Raw genomic sequence first — 14,890 nt, 5'->3', positions numbered from 1 at the left:
GTGGCGCTCCCTGCTGGATCCTCGAGTGCTCCGGCGAACCTGCAGCAAAACCGGGCCGGGAGGGGTGTCCCGGCGACGGCCCTCCGACGCTCAAGTCAGGCAAGCAAATAATGCAAAAGGTGGCTCCAGAAATGATCTTTTTCGCGTACCTGCGGCGAAGTAAGATGCTCTATATATATAGAGCGAGGAGAGAACTAATGCACGTTCATCGAGGTACAGACGTGTCAGCAACCCACACCTCGGTATGCACTTGTCAGAGAGCTTACCTGACACCATACTGCTACAGCCGAGCATGTCTTCGATGGGACAACAGGACACCCCGTTGCCAGATTAGGAGTATGGCGTAGCCATACGACTTGACGGCTGTCAGAGGGTGTTCCCTTCCTTTACCCACCGACCGTGCCGACCGGGCGAAGAACGTCGTCCGGACGGCCTTAATTTCCTGCGTCGGCCGGGCGGCCAGTCCCTCCGCTTGGTCATTATGTACTGTTTCATTGAGCGTCGGAACCCTGGTCCCTACCAGGGTGCCTTTTACTACCAGCTGTCCCTTTCTTCTAAATCCGATCGGCTCGTCCTTCTCTGGTGGGCCGCTGGGCCCTTTGACCTCCCCGTGGTGTTGACCCCTCATTATGGGGTTCCGGATTCTTACTACCGGATCACTTGCCTCCCCCTCGAGTCTAGTCGAAGGAGGCGCAGTCCGACTGACTGGACTGCCGATCTAACTGAGCAATGATCCTTGCATTAGTCCGCTCAGCCAGGCATAAGGATGCTCATCCGTTCGGCAGTATCTTGTCCGTGCCTTGTGCTTCTCTTGGAATCCATGTCCAATGCTCCTTCCCACTGTTTATCACGTGCACTGCGCACAGTAAGGGGAGCTCATTAAATGCGGCCAGTATCTTACTGACGCGTGGCGATCGTGCGCTTGTCAGCGCATGGCGGTGGCGTCACTTCCGATGGGACAACCGCCGTTTGAAATGAACGGCTGGATGATGACCTCGTTATCAACGACCTGGATCGGACGGTGGAGGTTGCTTCCGAGCGGCAATATAAAGCTTGCGGCTCCGCTTCCGCCGCCGCCTCGCTGCTTCATTCTCCTCCGGCACTTCTCTGCTCGTTTTCTCTTCCGGCGACCTCGCCCCTCAACTCTTTGGCAAACCTCAGCCCTTCGTCGATCATCTTCTTTGTTTGTAAGGCCTTTTTTCTTGTTCCCAGCGTTTTCTTCTTTTTGTTACTCGTTTCCTGCAATCGGCTTTTCTCCATCCTTTGCTCGCCCCTTCCCTCGGAATCCTATATTCCCGTCCCTTGACCATGACTAGCACTTCACAGTCGACCGGCGGCGCTCCTGGTCTATGGTACACGGCCATGGAGAGCCGTTTTGATGAGGAAGACGCATTGCATCTCGTCCAGACCTATGACCTGCCGACCGACCACCAAATAGTGTTAGCCACATCGGCCGATCGACCTCATGAACCGCCGTCCGGCACAGTGCTTTTCTTCCGAGACCAATTTCTGGCCGGACTGCATTTTCCACCCCACAAATTTTTCTTAGAAGTCTGCAACTATTTCCGCATTCCGCTCGGCCAGGTAGTTCCCAACTCTATTAGGCTGCTGGGCGAAGTGATAGTTTTGTTCAAGCTGAACAACATCCCCTTGGACCCAAAAATATTCCACTACTTCTACTATCCCAAGCAAGCTGAGTGGGGTACCTTTGTTTTCCAGTCTAGGATAGGCTTCGTGTTTTCGATCATATCGAGCTCCAACAAACATTGGAAGGAGCATTTTTTCTATATACGTTTTCCCGAGCGGCCGACTTTCCGCACCAAGTGGCAGACGGCTATGCCCGCGCAACCGGAGCTCGGCAAGTTTAGAGGCGACGCGGACTATCTCCATGCAGCCGAACGGCTAGTCGGTCAGCGCTATCATATTGACGAGATGCTCCTTCCGGGAGTAATGCATATATTCGGCTTGTCTTCTATCCCAGCTGATCTGCCCTGCAGCATGAGTAAGTTTCCTTATCTTCCCATTTGTTTTGTTCTAACTGATTTATTTTTTGCTTCTGCAGCTGAAGTCATGTGGCGTGCCAGAGCTACCGAGAAGCTCAAACTGAAGGCCGCTCAGATTAAGGAGGTGACGAACAAGGAGGCCGCCGAGCGGGGCTTTGCTCCATCTAATCCGGCCGGCGGAGAAGGTGAGGGGGCACCAATTGTCCCCGAAGCCTCAGATGTCCCTGCCTCTCACAATGAGGCCGCGGGCGACCTGGAACCTCCTACTGAGGCCGAGGTAGAGGGTCGTTCAGCCGATGATGTGCCGCTACGCACTCGGATGTGCCGACAACCAGAATCTGCCTCGCTTAAACTTGATGAGCCACCGAGCGGAGCGCGCACGGTGCTGTCCGGACGGTTTCCTCGAGTACCCCAACCCTCGGGGTTCTCCGAGGGCCGCCTGAGGTGCCGCCGTCCCCCTTCCAACTCTGCGATCAGCGATGGGTGAGCTTCCTCCTCTTACGGGTGGGCGTCCGATAAGGCCGCTTCGAGCGAGCCGAGCGCGGTGATAAAGACTGCTCGCGCCTCCCTCGAGGCGTCATACGGCTGATCGGCCAATGGTCCCCAAGCGAGACACTCGACGGGCCTCTTGCCCAAGCTGGATAGATGCTCGGCGTAGCCAAGATGACTCCCGGCAGGCGATAGCAACCTTCAACAAAGCCACGGGTATGCTCTCCTTTTCTTTGTTTGCATATTCGAATTATGTTTTTAATCTGGGGACATTTGTTGGTAGAACTGGGTGGAGCAGATCGCTATTAGCGATCGATTGGCCGAGCTGGAGGCCGAATTGAAAAAAGAAAAACCCGCGGGGGGCAACGGCCGCTCTGGAGAAGGCCAAAAATCGCGATGCCGAACGGAAAAGGGCTAACGATTTGGCGAGCAAAGTCGTTCGGCTTGAAGCGATGATCAAGCAACGGGAGAAGGAGCTCAAAACGGCGAACACTCGGAAGCAACAGGCCATCAATGATATGGACCATATGAAGGTGGAGATCAGGGGGTTGGAACAACGCATCAAAGACTTGGACGCCCTGCTGGCCACCGAGAAGGAGGGCCGCTCGGCGGATCTCCAAAGATTCGACGGAGATTTGGCAGAGCTCCAAGCCGCCAGAGATGCCGCCCACGCCGCGCTCAAGGAATACCAAGAGGGGGAGTCGGCCCGCTTTGACGAAGTGAGGAAAGCGTTCCTTTGCTCGGAGGGCTTCGGAGAGAAGTTTACCGACAAGATATCCCTCACGTTCGAGGAGGCGATTAAGGCGGTGGTGGGATATCTAAAGACCAAAGGTCACCTGCCTGCCGAGCTGACCATCCCCCCGAGGATCTAACGAGCGTGATGGACACCATCCCCGACGCTCTTTTTGATTTTGATGTGTGAGGAGCGTTTTTATAAACTTTTTTGTATTCCCGCCGTTCGGCCCAGGCTATCTCTGTAATGACTTTTTTGGCTTGCGTAATAGATGATCTTCTATTCCTTTCACCTTTTATTGTGGCAAGAACTTACTAAGTATTCTTTATAATCATCCCGCTCGGCACCTCGCTATGCCAGGCGAGCGAATTATCTTTAATGTCTCATTACGCGCCTGATTAGCCGCTCAGCGCGCAAACTTGTTTGCCTCTTTAATTCCGATTAACCATCCTTTGCTTGCCTCTCGAAAGTTTATAGTCGGTGGTCGACTCGGCCGCCGGCTCGTCTCCTGATATTTATCGTCGGTGCTTGACGGCGCGGTTATTTATAGCCGGTCGGCGCGGCTCTCGATTTTTAACGACGGGGCTCGTCGGCTTTCCGCTCGGACGTTTATATATGCCGGCTCGTCTCTCGATATTTAACGTCGGTGCTCGACGGCGCGGTTATTTATAGCCGGTCGGCTCGATTATTTATAGCCGGTCGTCGGCTTTCCGCTCGGACGTTTATAGACGCCGGCTCGTCTCTCGATATTTAACGTCGGTGCTCGACGGCGCGGTTATTTATAGCCGGTCGGCGGTTTAACGTTTGGGCTAGACGAGCTTTTTAAGCCTAATTTGGACAACGTTTACCTGGCCGAACGGCACAGGGTCTTCGGAATTGAGCTTTTGGCTCGTACAATATACCTCCGGCTGAGCAGCTCGGGGCCTTCGTCTTCGAGCTCCCAGCTCGGATATAAACCTCCAGGCCGATCGGCTCGTGGGCCTTCGGAATCTGTGTTGATGCTTGGGTATTGTACGCCCGGCCGGATGGCATGGGGTCTTCAGCATTGAGCATTTTGACTCGGATAATTTACCTCCGTCCGAACGGTACGGGGCCTTCGATCCTCGTTGACAATGCCTTATATTTGTTTTCTTGATTTTTTATTTCTGCATTTCAAGTATTCAGTCTAAAAAAGTACACAGGATGATTTACATAGGCACACCTTTCACTCTGCTCGGTAAGGCTGGAGGTGGTTCGCGCTCCACGGCCTATCTAGCTGCCGACCTTCCTTATCCTCCAAGTAATACGCACCCGAGCGGAGCTTCTCGATGATTTTAAAGGGACCTGCCCACGGAGCTTCAAGCTTGCCGACGTCGCCGACCGGCTTGACTTTCTTCCAGACAAGATTGCCAACCTGGAATGATCTGGGAATGACGCGCCGGTTGTAGTTTTGCTTCATCCGCTGACGGTATGCCATCACCTTTGCCCTCTCCTCTTCTACCAAATCCAGCTCCATGTTCCTCCTTTCGGCGTTGTCATCATCGTAGCTCTAGATCCGGGCAGACTCGACGCCGACTTCAACCGGAATGACGGCCTCGCCGCCATATACCAAATGGAACGGTGTGACTCCTGTCCCTTCTTTTGGCGTCGTTCGGATGGCCCACAAGACGCTCGGCACTTCATCCGGCCAACTCCCTCCCAAATACGAAGAATTTCCCGGTTGGCGACTTCAGCTTGACCGTTGCTCTGAGGATAGGCCACGGACGTGAAATGTTGCTCAATGTCGTAGCTTTTACACCAATCCTCTAACATCTTCCCTGTGAATTGCCGCCCGTTGTCGGACACTAGTCGGCGAGAGATGCCGAACCGACAAATGATGTGTTGCCAGATGAATTTTTTAACCATTTGTTCAGTGATCTTTGCCAGCGGCTCGGCCTCCACCCACTTGGAGAAATAGTCTACCGCCACTAGTAAGAATTTCCTCTGCCCGGCCGCCATCGGAAATGGACCGACGATATCCATTCCCCATTGGTCGAACGGGCATGAAACGCTTGATGCCTTCATTTCTTTGGCCGGTCGGTGGGAGAAGTTGTGATACTTCTAGCATGAAAGGCAGGTAGATACTGTTCGAGCGGCATCTGTTTGTAAAGTTGGCCAAAAGTATCCGGCCAAGAGGATCTTCTTGGCCAACGAGCGCCCGCCCGGATGACCCCCGCATGATCCTTGATGTACTTTCTGGAGGATGTAAGCTGAGTCCTCCGAGCTTACACATTTCAGCAACGGGCGCGAGAAAGCTTTCTTGTAAAGCTGATCTCCGATGAGTGTAAACCGATCGGCTCTTCTTCTGAGGAGCCGGGCTGCATATTCATCGAATGGTGTGGTGCCCGAACGGAGGAATTCTATAATAGGTGTCCTCCAGTCGCTTGGAAACGTGAGGCCTTGCATCCGGTCGACATGCGCCACCAGCAGTATTTTTTCAATTGGTTGCTGAATGGCGACCGGCGTTATTGAGCTTGCGAGTTTGGCTAACTCATCGGCAGCCTGGTTCTCCGTTCGGGGAATCTTCTGAATAAGCACCTCTCGGAAAGTAGCTTTGAGTTTTTCAAAGGCCTCAGCGTAGAGTTTAAGCCGAACGCAGTTGATTTCAAAGGTGCCGGAAAGTTGCTGAGCGGCCAACTGTGAATCCGAATAAAGTGTCACCCGACCGGCTCCCACATGCCGTGCTGCCTGCAATCCGGCTATAAGGGCCTCATACTCTGCCTCATTGTTGGTAGCTTTGTAATCTAGCCGGACGGATAGGTGCATCTTTTCTTCTTGAGGTGAGAGTAGTAATATTCCGATCCCACTTCCGAGTCGAGTGGAAGACCCATCCACATATATTCTCCACATGGCTTCCGGCTCTGGCCTTTGCACTTCGGTCACAAAATCAGCCAAGGATTGTGCTTTGATCGCCGAGCGGGGCTGGTATTTGATATCGAATTCGCTCAACTCTATAGTCCATTTGATGAGCCGTCCGGACGCTTCTGGATTCAACAACACTCTTCCTAGCGGGCTGTTCGTCCGGACAATGATGGTGTGAGCCAAGAAATATGGTCGAAGGCGCCGAGCGGCTAGAACCAAAGCAAAGGCCAACTTCTCGAGCCCGTTGTAACGAGATTCAGCATCTTTTAAAATGTGGCTTAGAAAATACACCGGCTCTTCACAAGTGCCGAGCCTACAACATGCTCATGAAGACAGATAAACATAAAGTGATTCACCCCGATCGGCTTGGCTAAGACAGTGGGAATTAAGATCGTCTTCAATTCTTGAACGCCGATCGCACTCCTCGTCCTGAAATTTAGTGGCCTTGCAAAATTTCAAGAAAGGAGGCTCCGGCGCTGAGATGAATCTGACAACGCGGTTATCCGACCGGTCAGATCCTGTATTTCTTGGAGGCGGCATGTCTTGTAGAGCTTTCACCTTGGTTTTGCTTCGATTCCCGCTCGGTCACTATGCACCCCAAGAACGCCCTCCTTTTGCTCCGAACACTTCGGGATTTAGCTTGACTTCATATTTGCGGCGTTCGGAAGGTTTCTTCCATGTCCTCAAGAGATCGGCCGCTCGGACGGATTTGATAAGAATGTCGTCCACATGACTTCCAGATTCGCCCGATCTGCTCCCGAACACTTTGTTTATCAAGCGTTGATAGGTGGCCCCGGATTCTTCAATCCGAACGGCATCACATTATAGCAATACGTGTCGTCGGTAAAGCTTACTTTTCTTGATCTTCCCGAGCGCACTCATGATATCCTGGTAGGCGTCATGCAATTAATTCGCACCGTAGAGTCCACCGGTGATCTATCCGGGGGATAAAAATCTGGGGCATGCTTTGTTTAAGTCCCGAAGTCGACGCAGACTCTCCACTTGCCGCCCGGCTTGAGACCAATACTACGTTGGCCGCCCACTGGGAACCGCACCTCGCGATGTGGCGGCCTCCGAAGTTTCTACTTCCCGGATGATGGCATTCGCCGCACCGAAATCCTTTTTCTCGCTTCATCGCCGAGCATCCGGTCGGACATGCAACTCATGCGCTAGGTTCGGCGAAATTCGGCAACTCATGTGTCCAAAGACATCATGATTTCGCTGGAGGCATCGATCGGTTCCTCCTTCGCTTCTCCTCCGGATCGAGGCGATAAAGTCGTGGCCTCCGATCGGGTCGGATGGATCTGAACCTCCTCCTTTCATCATAAATTAAAGCGGGAGGTTTCTCGGCTATGGCGTGTACCTCGATTCGGGCGCCTTCCGAGCGTTAGCTTCGCTCGACCATTTCGATGTAACATCGCCGAGCCGCTAGCTGGTCTCCTCGCACTTCTCCCACTTTGTCCTCCACGGGAACTTGATCTTCTGATGGAAGGTTGAGACGAGCGGAATGAGCGCCGGTCGTCCCAAAATGACGTTGTAGGATGAGGGAGAGTCGACCACCACGAAATTTATGGTCCCGGTCCTCCCGAGCGCTCCTCTCCCAATAGTAGCCAGGATCTGTCTGACCACAACTCGTCAGTAAACCCATAGAGCGGGTTGTCGGGTAGCTGGCTCGATCAATTTGCAGTGATCGAACGCCTTCAATACGATGTTGATCGAGCTTCCAGTGTCAACGAATACGCGTGAATAGTATAATTTGCTATTACCGCTTTAATGAACAGAGCGTCGTCGTGGGCACTTCAACTCCTTCTAAGTCCTGTGGTCCGAAAGTGATTTCGGTCCACTTGCCCGCTCGGCTGCAACCGACCGCGTGGATCCGGAGCTGCCGGACTTCCTCGTTCGGTTGGAGTCTCCTCCGGCCGGCCCACCAGAATAACGCTGATCCCACCTCGAAGTATTGCTTATTTTCCTCTTCCCGAGCGGACGGCCGGATCGTTCTCTCGACGTGATTCTCCCGCCTGGAGATCGGTGTCGATCGGGCGTCTGTTGATGTCGCCTCTCGGTGCGGGTCCGGCTTTACGGGTCCTTTGTCTCGTCACTGGAGGAGACCGCTGCTCGACATTCCTAGGAACGGATTAGCCACGGGAAGGCTTCGACAATCCCTCGTGTTGTGCGATCCGTCCGGTGGAAGGAGCGAACATAGGGGTCCATCTCTTCTTTGGCTCAGCGGCCTACTAACTTGGAACCTCACACGAGGGAGTGGACCGCCGCCTCGTCCTCAGCGGTGACGAGCGGTCTCCTCCGGCTGAATAGCGCCCTCTCATTGGAGTTTTTCCGGCGGCTCGCGCTTCTTCCACGTTGATGTATTCATTGGCTCGGTGCAGCATGTGATCATAATCTCGGGCGGTTTCTTGACGAGCGACCGGAAGAAGTCCCCATCCACTAGGCCTCGTGTGAAGGCATTCATCATCGCCTCCGATGTGGCTGGAATATCCATCGCCACTGTCAATCACCGGATGTAAGCTCAAGCGCTTCTCTGGCTCTTGCTGATGGCAAACAAGCCGACACTTGTCTTCCGATAACGCCGACCGCGAAGTGGTGGAGGAAGGCCGCTCGGAAGTCCTTGAAGTGATGGATCCGTCCGGCAACCTCCGAAACCATCGCTGAGCCGATCCCGAGAGTGGTAAGAAAGACTCGACTTTACTCATCTGTGAATTGATGGAGCGTGGCAGTGTTATCGAACTTACCCATGATCATCCGGGTCTGGCTTCCATCAGACTCGCCGATCGTTGAGGCACGTAGTACTGGGCGGAGGGTCTCGAATAGCCTCCAAAATTGGCGATTGATCCGCCGAGACGAGTCCGCCGGGAGCTTTCCCTTTCTCGTCTGCCTCGCCAGCATTTCGTCAAGAAGATCCTCTATCTCTTCGAGCCGGTGGTGCGAAATAAGGCCCGATGGAATGCGACGGTGGTGGAGGTGCTTCCGCCCGCCACCCGACGCAGATGTTGCTTGTTGCTCCTGCCGCTCGGCTGCTTCGCCATCGCAGGTGACGTGTCTCAGCCGGCCGAATCCAGCGGAGTTCTCCCTGCCTTGTCGCGCGTGTCGTCGTCACTATCCCACCTTCGGATTCGACATGCGTCCCACGACGGCGCAATTTGATCCTGTCCGAATCAGGAGTCAACGGACACTGGGCACGTGGCGCTCCCTGCTGGATCCTCGAGTGCTCCGGCGAACCTGCAGCAAAACCGGGCCGGGAGGGGTGTCCTGGCGACGGCCCTCCGACGCTCAAGTCAGGCAAGCAAATAATGCAAAAGGTGGCTCCAGAAATGATCTTTTTCGCGTACCTGCGGCGAAGTAAGAGGCTCTATATATATAGAGCGAGGAGAGAACTAATGCACGTTCATCGAGGTACAGACGTGTCAGCAACCCACACCTCGGTATGCACTTGTCAGAGAGCTTACCTGACACCATACTACTACAGTCCGAGCATGTCTTCGATGGGACAACAGGACACCCCGTTGCCAGACTAGGAGTATGGCGTAGCCATACGACTTGACGGCTGTCAGAGGGTGTTCCCTTCCTTTACCCACCGCCCGGCCGGGACGTCCGTCCGGCCGACCGGGCGAAGAACGTCGTCCGGACGGCCTTAATTTCCTGCGTCGGCCGGGCGGCCAGTCCCTCCGCTTGGTCATTATGTACTGTTTCATTGAGCGTCGGAACCCTGGTCCCTACCAGGGTGCCTTTTACTACCAGCTGTCCCTTTCTTCTAAATCCGATCGGCTCGTCCTTCTCTGGTGGGCCGCTGGGCCCTTTGACCTCCCCGTGGTGTTGACCCCTCGTTATGGGGTTCCGGATTCTTACCACCGGATCAGCATCTATTGGGGAAAAACTCCGAGAGATATATTTAAGATGGTACGGACAATATTCCAGTTAGGTAATGTGAAACTATGACAAACACGCGTATCAAATGAGGAAGACGAAGACCAAAAAAGACTTGGTTAGCAATAATAAAATAAGATAAAATTTATTTAAGTATAGATCATGATATAATAAGAGATAGAGTTCAATGGCGTAAAAGGATTCATATAGTCGACCCCACCTAGTGGGATAAGGCTTGGTTGTTGTTGTTGTTGTTGTTGTTGTTGTGATTTATTCAGTTTAACCAAATAAGGGATTTTAAAACCTAAACCGACCAAATTAACCAATATAACTGATATTTTAAAGAAAAAAAACTGAAATTCTGAATAACCGAACCGAATTTTTTCAAATTCAGTTGGTTCGGTTCGTTTGTTAGGTTTAAATTCCGAAACTCCTTTTCCACTTGATTGATCTCTTGGAGATCTTTTAGTTTGCATATGATTCACCAATTCTTTTTCCTTGTAGCTGATTTTCTAATTAACCATTTATGTTCTCATGGCATACAAGGTTGTGCAGAACTGCTGATATCAATTAACACTCAATATCCGATAATATTTACTGGGCAACTGCCACAGCACCTAAAGTGGGGTTCTTAGGAGGAATTAGATCAATTGATCAAGGCTTAAGATTATCAGAATGGTAGAAATATCTGCTCAAGTGGTCTTCAATTATGGAATGATATCATCTGATCCATGTTATGTTCTAAATTGTCGTGTAAACTTATTCTTCACAATTATTTGTGCAACATCTAGTAATCCATTTGTTTTCCAAACTAAACTTGTATATTGAAGTTGGTCTACATCTTTTGATTTCTTGCTTTCTTCTGAAGGAAGCTTTCTCTGGACTTTATGCAAGCTTCTGTTTCAAGAGGTGAACTATCCCGTGAAAACAAAACTAAGAAGCAAAGTATGCGCAGTGGACATGGTTACAAGAGTGTTGCTCATATATCAAGGCAGACACCATTGTCAAAAAATGATATGAACCACATTCGTCGTTCGCAGGTGTAGAATATAAACTTGAGGTCACCAATTTGCTGGTTAATTCCAGTTCTTTCACCACCATAGATGTTTGCTGAAACTTTGAGGATATATTTCTTGTATGCTTGTTAAACCAATTTTTTCTGACATGTGGTCGTGTGCTATTATATGCTTCAGATTCCTCAGATTAGGGATACTTTATGGCAGCTTGTAGAGAGGGACATGCTTCCAGGCATTTGGTTTATCTTTAGTAGAAGAGGTTGTGATGCGGCAGTTCAGTATGTTGAAGATTACAATCTTTTAGACGAGTGTGAATCTGGTGAAGTCGAACTTGAATATAGGAGGTTTAGGATGAAGTATCCTGATGCTGTTAGAGGAGTTGCTGTGAAGGGTCTCTTGCATGGAATTGCTGCACATCATGCTGGATGCCTACCTCTGTGGAAGTCATTTGTCGAAGAATTATTTCAGCGTGGTTTAGTAAAAGTTGTTTTTGCCACCGAAACATTAGCTGCAGGGATTAATATGCCTGCTAGAACATCAGTAATCTCCTCACTTAGCAAAAAGGGTGAAACTGGACGAACATTTTTAAGCCCAAATGAGTTATTCCAAATGGCAGGCCGTGCTGGACGAAGAGGCATTGATGAAGTGGGCTATGTTGTTTTTATCCAGACACCCTATGAAGGAGCTCAGGAGTGCTACGAACTACTTTCTGCTGCCCTTGAACCACTTGTTTCACAATTTACTGCTTCATATGGGATGGTTTTGAATCTCCTTTCTGTATGTCATCTGTTTATGCAGATCTCCTGTTAAGTTATATCTTGTTTACTTGTTGTAATATGGCGTCACCACATGTTCGACAGGGTTCAAAAGTTACTCGTATGTTTAATGATCCAGAATGTAAAGAGCTTTCCCAGTGCAAGCGAACTTTGGAAGAAGCACGGAAGCTAGTGGAGCAAAGCTTTGGAAACTATGTCGGCAGTAATGTCATGCTTGCTGCTAAAGAAGAGCTTGAAAAAATACAAGTAGAAATTGGGATGCTTTCTCTAGAAGTTATTGAAGATGCTATCGATAGAAAATGCCAGGAACAACTATCTGAGATTGATTATACTGAGATCTCAGGACTGCAAGGACAATTAAGGGTAAAGTTCTCAAGTCATTACTTTGTAGTTTAGAATACTGGGAATTTGGGATATTGTTGGTTCAAAATTTTGCTATTTATATTGGTTAAAAAGTTGCTAAATTTGATTTGACAGTTATTCCATTTAATTTGTTTCAAGGTAATAGTTATGATATTTAGTTTAGAAAGATGAAACAATTTTAACTTTTTTGATGAATTATTGTTCCATAAGATCTTTTCCGTTGATTTTGTAGATTTCTCTTGATTGTTATTTAAGAGATGATCCATATTATTAAATTCCTAAGGATGAAGTCGCATCACGGGTATCAAGCTTGTGGCTCTACCTAATCAATCCCTGAAGGCACAATGCCGAAATTGACAAACTTAAACATTGGTAACTATTCTGAATTTAACTAAGACGTAATATATTCAATAACGGCTCCTCGAGTTCCATTCTATCTTATATAATTGTTAGGGTTTAGTCATTCTACTATTAATTTTCTTTTACTAGTTTCTCATTATAACAGTTCATTTTGCATTATATTTACCTCTACTATGCCTTATATCATTTATTAATGATGTTCAATTTGTCCTTGACCATGTTGTGCCAGAAAAAGACAGTGTACTATAAGTACCCCATGATAGTTTTGATATGGTCAACCAAGTTAGGTTAAGTCTTATTGCATTTGATCCTTGTGTTTAAGTGTGCAGGAGCTTAGGAATACAAGAAGTCGAGCGGAAGACGCAGCTAGCGAGAAGGATGACACGGGAAAGGAGTTGGCGGGTTCGGTGTATCCGAAGGACGAGGTGATGCGGAAGAGTATATTGACGGATAAGAATGATGAGCGCGACAGTCCGAGGGACGAGAAGCCAAGTAGGAAGGCTACTTAAAGAGAAGGTCGGAGTTGGGTTCGGATGAGCTCAACTCCAAATAGCCGGAGCATCACCCACACGAAGAGATCAACTTATGGGAGTTGATATGCCTTGTGGAAGATGTCTTCCATGGCTTGGAAGGCGCCTTCGATGAACAATGCGAAGGCGCCTTCCAGCCCATGGAAGGCGCCTTCCCCGTTAGCCGAGAATAAAGTTTTACCCTCAGCAGATAAACTCTATTCGATGGAAGGTGCCTTGGACCTCTTTAAAGGTGTCTTTAAGCTGCGGATAACATTTTCCAAGGACTATAAAGAAATCTCTGGACCTAGGAAATATTCAACAACTCTTGTATTCATTTCCTAGTACATTTCTGAGCATTCAACGAGTGTAAAAAGCTTCTCCGCTACACAAAGGAGACTTTTTTAGTGTTTTCTTTTGCCTTGAATTAATAACCACCTAGTTGTAACCAAGTAATTCCTTAACCTCTTTTATTTTATTAGTTCAATTCTATTTAATTTAATTTAATTGTGCTACTAATCTGAGTTGAAAGATCAAGAAGGGTTTACCTTTATTTTGTACCGACAATTGACCCCCCTCTTGCCGGCCCCATTGCACCAACAAGTGACATCAGAGCTAGAACGCCTCAAAAGAACTAACCGCCGACTGAAGCACCGAGACAATGACCTGATCGATTATCTACCTGCTGAAGTTCGAGGAAGAATTCGCAACATAGAAGAAACACATGGAGGTATTCTTTAAAACATACTTTGGATTGCTTTTAATAATTAAATATGATTTTGTAGCTCCCAAAGACCCACAAGGAAGTGAAAAAGAGGAATACCAATGGACCAAGAAGGAGCAAGCAAACTTCGTAGCAAATGGACGAGCCGAATTCTATCTGCTGAGCGTGCTATCTCCGCAGGAAGTCAGCAGAATCAGCGCCTACAAATCAGCAAAGGAACTTTGGGAAAAGTTCCTAGAGCTACAAAGGTACGTTCGAAGTCAAGCTCGCTAAACGGGATCTGCTCCAGAACCAATTGACCATTTTCCAGCTGAAAGAAGGAGAGTCAGTAGCACAACTGCACGCTAAGCTGAAGGAGTTAATCACCGGACTTACGAATCTCGGAGAACAAGTAACTAACCGAGATTCTTTAAGGTATGCGTTAAATGCTTTCCCTAGGACACAAGATTGGACGTTTATAGTAGACTCCTATTATATTTGAAAAGATCTAGAGGTAAGTACTTTAGAAATTTATTTTCCACTTTAGAACTTCACAAATCTAGATGTGTAGAATTGAAAAAGGAGCCCAATCAGGACGTTATCCTGAAAGCAAGAACAGACGATTCAGACTCCGAAGCGTCAATCGACAAAGGCGAAGCGGCCCTAATGGTAAGAAAATTTAGTAAGTTTATTAAATCTAATAAATTTTATAAGATTCAGTCTAAGAAACAATCTCGGAGCAAGCGGAAGATCCGATGCTACAATTACAATGAAGAAGGGCACGTCAAGGATGATTGCCCAAAACTGAAGACGAAGGAGAAAAAGAAAGTGCCAATCAAATCAAAGCACAAAAACTTAAAAGCAACATGGGATGAGTCATCATCGGAATCAGAAGTTGAAAAATACGTCAGACTAGCCCTATTAGTAGACCACCATAGAGAAGATGAAAACAGCTTAGAAATGAGCATTGATGAAAGGGGGGATTCTGCGAAGAAGGGGAGCTTAAGAACACGGGATAAGTGAGGTACGTGCACTATTTTCCTAGCAATCTTTTGAGTTTATCAAGATATTATCTAAGAATATAGTACAACTAGAAAAAGATAATGCTAGGTTAAAATGAAACTTAGCAAATTCATGTCTATTAGATATGTTTGATAATTTAAAAATAGAAAATTAAAA

The 14,890-nt window shown here is 48.8% G+C and overlaps 1 protein-coding gene across 1 annotated transcript in view; it reads left to right on the top strand.

Annotated features, from left to right (window-relative positions):
* The window catches only part of LOC121989229 (DExH-box ATP-dependent RNA helicase DExH15 chloroplastic-like), a 31,524-nt gene that overhangs the window by 9,581 nt on the left and 7,053 nt on the right, over positions 1-14,890 (top strand). The window contains exons 7-9 of the mRNA XM_042543130.1: positions 10,853-11,024; positions 11,178-11,777; positions 11,861-12,139. Of these exons, the coding sequence (XP_042399064.1) occupies positions 10,853-11,024; positions 11,178-11,777; positions 11,861-12,139 (1,051 nt within the window). The remainder of the gene's footprint in view (positions 1-10,852; positions 11,025-11,177; positions 11,778-11,860; positions 12,140-14,890) is intronic.

This window comes from Zingiber officinale, chromosome 6B (genome assembly GCF_018446385.1).
Source record: "Zingiber officinale cultivar Zhangliang chromosome 6B, Zo_v1.1, whole genome shotgun sequence".
Lineage (NCBI taxonomy): Eukaryota > Viridiplantae > Streptophyta > Magnoliopsida > Zingiberales > Zingiberaceae > Zingiber > Zingiber officinale.
This window is presented reverse-complemented; position numbering and strand designations above follow the sequence as displayed.